A 5,072-nucleotide genomic window follows, 5' to 3' on the forward strand; every position below is an offset into this window, starting at 1 on the left:
GCCTTATATGGTGTTTTTGGGGTGGTAATTATGTTAATCTCCTCTCGCGTGCACGAGCAGCTGGATACAAACAGGTGTAATTTCAGCTCATTACGCACTTTTCCTGAAGATAGAAGTGTTTGTTGAATCTGACGTGACATGTTCGTACGAACCCTTTGTACGAACAAAAGTAAGAGAAATTTAGGATAAAAATACGAACATGTTCTTGCATGAGGCCCATTGTCTCACTTCCAAGTATTTGCTGCTSTGTCATTCCTGATGGGCTTACAGATGGAGGTCCTGGGAGAGAAGCTCCTGAACGAGCTGCCAGAAGAAGCTCTCGTCATCTCCTGTCGTTTTTCTGTCCCTAACTGGCCCCAGAAAGCCTCCGTCGGCTCAGGACTTGACCAGACGTTTGCCTACGACATCAGCAGTGTGCGCTCACATCTGAGAATGGTATCAAAATAAGTTAAAATAATGTTTTCACGACTGTTCTTCTTATCTGCATTAAAGCCTCACTGCACTGTTTTTATTTTTTATTTTTTATTGTCCTGGATATGATCATTTAAAATTACAGCAATCCTGCTGAAAGATTTCTTTGAAAATTGAAAGACTAAGAGGACATTTTGAGTGTTTATTTAGTCTTCGTTCTCAAATAGCAGCCTGAGCCTGTCATACTGCTGATGTTTTTTTTTCTGTAAATGCATCAACCATTATCTACTGTAAGGCTTGATGATGTGTATAAAAGAATTATCTGCATGATCTGGCCATTCAAGGTTACACAACACAACTAGCCTGAGAAACCTGCACTTTAATCTAAAGTGTGATTATTTATGTAATATGCTCACTGCTACTAAAATGTAAGACATTTAACACATTTTGTTGTAAAGGTAAAATGTTTTTCACTGAAAAAAGGTAGTTTTCCAATGAGAATTGTCTGTGTTTATTTTTTTAATATTTAGATGCCCAGATATTTCATTGGAAAGTACTCTGCATCTGATTTTATATTCTTATTTTAAGATGATTCCATCAAAACATCTTTTAAATGAGATTTATTTAATAAGAGTATTTGTGTTTGGTCTTATTTATATTTTTACAGGCATTTCAGCACCAGGAACAATTTTCTGTGCTAAAATAAGCAAAGCTTTCCCTTGAACAAAAAAAACACCATCTGAAAGGATGAACACATTTTCTACTCCAGCACTAATTATGCAATCTGACATGAACAAATTGCTCATGTTGTTTCAGATGATAATTTTTCAACTGATGCCAGGATTACATAACATGGTGATCACAGAGAGAATATTTTATTTATTCTGCAGAGAAAACTACTGGGTTGGAGCAGCAATTGAAACAAATAACAAAACCTGCTAAATGAAAGAAAGTAGTTATGTTACATAAATCTTCACTTTTGCAGGGAAAATACAAAGAGTTACATCTTACATAAGACTTTGTGGGCTTTGTCAGTAGGGTTTCTATCCTTGAACAAAAAAAAAAAGAATTTAAGAAATGAGTATTTGCACAATATATCAATTTTGGACAGTTAAATGACGTTTTTAAAAGTGGATTTTAAATCATTAGGCAAAAATATTTTATTCTATTCTGTCATAGTTCTATTATATCACTGAGATAATTGTAAACAATCTGAAGAATACAATGTGAAAAGTCATCATAGATCAAATCGTGCCTCCTTTTCACAGTATCCCTGCAAATAGTTTGGAAATTAACCTGACTAAAATAACATTTTTTTTTAATTCTGAGCTGTGAATGACAGAATGCTCGTTGTCCTTGATGAAAACATGACTTATAAGAAAAGTTTCACAAAAACTGCATGTCAAAGTGGTGCTTTAAAAACTTATTTTTTTTTAATGGGGTGGCCACTAAAACTCCTGGGATTGCACTAAAACAGAGTCCTAAATGAATGTCTGGAGATTTATATTGTTGTCATATAGAGGTTATTTGAAAAATACAAGTATCATAGGCGGTGAACACATTTTCTACTCCAGCACTAATTATGCAATCTGACATGAACAAATTGTCTATGGTAATCTAAAAATATACAATAAGTAACTACTTGGGACTCAAGAAGATAAAATTGTTTGGTCAACGGGGTGGGGGCACCAATGTTTTAGGAGGTGGCTCAGTTGGTAGAGCTGATGCCTCTCAGCAAGAAGGTCACCGGTTCAAATCCCGGTCCGGGGACCTTTCTGGGTAGAGTTTGCATGTTCTCTCCGTGCATGCGTGGGTTCTCTCCGGGTACTCCGGCTTCCTCCCGCAGACCAAAAACATGACTGTTAGGTTAATTGATAACTCTAAATTGTCCCTAGGTGTGAGCGAGAGAGTGAATGGTTGTTTGTCTCGTTTGTCTATGTGTGTCTCTGTGATGGACTTGCGACCTGTCCAGGGTGTACCCTGCCCCTTGCACTGTGACTGCTGGATATGGGCACCAGTGACCCACGCAACCCTGAAAAGGAAGAAGCGTGTACAGAAAATGGATGGATGGATGGATGGATGGATGGAAGTATCATAGGGAATCACCTTCTATGTCTACTATTTTTTATTAATTTATTTTTTATTTCAGTTGATAATTATGAAGATAATAATCCTAAATGTCTATGGTAATCTAAAAATATACAATAAGTAACTACTTGGGACTCAAGAAGATAAAATTGTTTGGTCAACGGGGTGGGGGCACCAATGTTTTGGGAGTGGCCGTGGCCCCCTGTGACACCACCTTAGCGGCACTCCTGCAAAACACCAGTAATTTTTGCATGTGGCCCTCTTGCAACTGAAACTAACTAAGTCTGCTAAACAAAAAAACATGCATAGATCCACCCCAGCTGTAAATAGAAATGTGAAATTCATGGCCTGTAACCTGAACTGATCAGTGCCAGAAATGTCCACCTGAGGGCGCTAGAGGTGTAAACTGGCTTTAGTGCAAAAGGTGCAGATTACAGATTTTTTTCCTCTTAATTGTAACCAAAACAATTAAACAAATACAACAAACATTTGAAATGTCGCTTTCACTAAAAAAAGAGTTAAAACTTTTCGGGTTTGTAATTAGAATAAAAATATTAGAGAAAACAATTCTGTGTGAAAATCAACATGAACAGGAGTAAAAACGTTCAGCTTTAATGTCTGTGTCGTCAGCAGTCTATGAACCCACGAGCTGATCGATAACTGGCACAGCTCGCTTCACAGAGTGACGTCAGAGAGAGGGCGGCAGGCGGGCGGAGCGCAGAGGGGTTCGGCGGTATAAAGGCGCGCGGAGCCGCGCTCCGGTTTTCATTCTGAGCGCGGGACTAGAASCAGCCCCGTCCTGATGGAAGTACACAAAACCAGCGTCCTCCAGCAGTCCAACAACAGCYGCATGTGTGAGGCCACGCAGAGGTCCTGCGAGCCCCGCAGGAAGAAAGCGGACGACCGCAGTGCGCCTTCGGAGATGGCGCGGATAATCACCGACCCGGTCACCGGCAAGTGCTACTGCCGCGGGAAAGTTTTGGGAAAGGTTAGCGCCGACCCATTATTTCACATTTTCCCTTCCATTTTCTCCTTGGATTTACCTCCCAACCTGAAGTCTAACCGTGTCATGTGCTATTCACCCTCTCAGGGAGGCTTTGCCAAATGCTACGAGATGACGGACCTGTCCACCGGCAAAGTTTACGCCGCTAAGATCATCCCTCACGCGCGCGTCTCCAAACCTCATCAAAGGGAGAAGGTAAGCGCGTGCGAGTTTCACTGCGAAATGAGTTGCGTTGTATTTTAAAATCACATTTGTGACTGTGCTGAATGAAGTCTCATTTTATTTGTTTGATCAGATTGACAGAGAGATTGAGCTGCACAAAGCCCTGCACCACAGACACATTGTGCATTTTTATCACCACTTTGAAGACAAGGAGAACATCTACATCCTGCTGGAACACTGTAGTAGAAAAGTGAGTGCTTCTCATCACATCTTGTTTTCAGATTTAGATAAAAACCATGCACTGTGCAGTCAACCTGCAAGTTTGAGTTGTTCTGTTGGAATTTATTGCATCTAAAATATATATWTTTTTTATTTCTTGTGATATTTTTTGCAGTCTTTAGCTCACATCTTAAAGGCTCGCAAAGTTCTCACAGAACCAGAGGTGCGTTATTACCTAAGACAGATTGTCTCTGGACTAAAGTACCTGCATGAACAGGAAATCCTTCACAGAGATCTTAAACTAGGTAAGGGATCTTTACTCTGCAGCTGTGGCTACAACTGTAGTTTGCCATCATCAGTGTGTGAATGTGTGTGTGCATGGGTGAATGTCTGTAGTGTAAAGCACTTTGAGTGTCCTGGATGGATAGAAAGGCACTTTATAAGTACAGTCCATTTACCATTTACTCAGCTGTGCAGAACTTTCTGCATCGTTTCGCAGATGCGCGTGCATCGACGATTTTTGATTGTGTGTCGCTTCCTCTGTGTTCCTCAGCCTTTGATCTCAAGCTGACTATCAAGTTCTCATCCTCTCCCTTTTCACCTCCCCCCACAAGGTAACTTTTTTGTGAGCGAGGCGATGGAGCTGAAGGTCGGGGACTTCGGTCTGGCCGCCAAGCTGGAGCCGGCGGGGAACAGGAGGAAGACGATATGCGGGACTCCCAACTACCTGTCCCCCGAGGTGCTCAACAAGCAGGGTCACGGCTGCGAGTCAGACGTCTGGGCTCTGGGCTGTGTCATGTGAGTAGGCCAATGGCGAACATCAAAAACAGAAGCAAAATTGCTGGTGTTAATTTAACACCCACAGTGTTAATTTAACACCCACAGTATTAATTTTAACACCCACAGTGTTAATTTAACACCCACAGTGTTAATTTAACACCAACAGTGTTAATTTAACACCAACAAAGTGTCTATATGTGTCCACACTCGCTGGTGTTAAAATAACATTTGTGAAAGTACTGTATTTTAACACTCTTTTTTTTTTGTTAATTTAACACCAACCAGTGTTTAATATTCAACAACTCTTGGTGTCACATTAACATAAAAATAGTGTTAGTGTTAGCGTTAAAAGTAACACCAGTCAGTGTTAAATATTCAACAATACTGGGTGTCATATTAACATTTCAAC

General features: G+C 40.4%; 2 protein-coding genes across 4 annotated transcripts in view; both read left to right on the forward strand.

Moving 5' to 3' along the window:
• The window catches only part of si:dkey-190g11.3 (protein FAM173B), a 5,879-nt gene extending 2,630 nt beyond the window's left edge, over nt 1–3,249 (forward strand). For all 3 annotated transcript variants that reach the window (XM_014002706.1, XM_014002707.1, XM_014002708.1), the window contains exons 5-6: nt 271–435; nt 3,130–3,249. In XM_014002706.1, the coding sequence (XP_013858160.1) occupies nt 271–435; nt 3,130–3,159 (195 nt within the window). In that variant the 3' untranslated portion in view covers nt 3,160–3,249. The remainder of the gene's footprint in view (nt 1–270; nt 436–3,129) is intronic.
• plk2b (polo-like kinase 2b (Drosophila)) overlaps nt 3,215–5,072 on the forward strand; it is a 7,956-nt gene continuing 6,098 nt past the window's right edge. The window contains exons 1-5 of the mRNA XM_014002705.1: nt 3,215–3,487; nt 3,590–3,697; nt 3,798–3,914; nt 4,059–4,188; nt 4,498–4,681. Of these exons, the coding sequence (XP_013858159.1) occupies nt 3,302–3,487; nt 3,590–3,697; nt 3,798–3,914; nt 4,059–4,188; nt 4,498–4,681 (725 nt within the window). The 5' untranslated portion in view covers nt 3,215–3,301. The remainder of the gene's footprint in view (nt 3,488–3,589; nt 3,698–3,797; nt 3,915–4,058; nt 4,189–4,497; nt 4,682–5,072) is intronic.

The sequence above is a fragment of the Austrofundulus limnaeus genome, unplaced genomic scaffold, assembly GCF_001266775.1.
Source record: "Austrofundulus limnaeus strain Quisiro unplaced genomic scaffold, Austrofundulus_limnaeus-1.0 Scaffold14, whole genome shotgun sequence".
Lineage (NCBI taxonomy): Eukaryota > Metazoa > Chordata > Actinopteri > Cyprinodontiformes > Rivulidae > Austrofundulus > Austrofundulus limnaeus.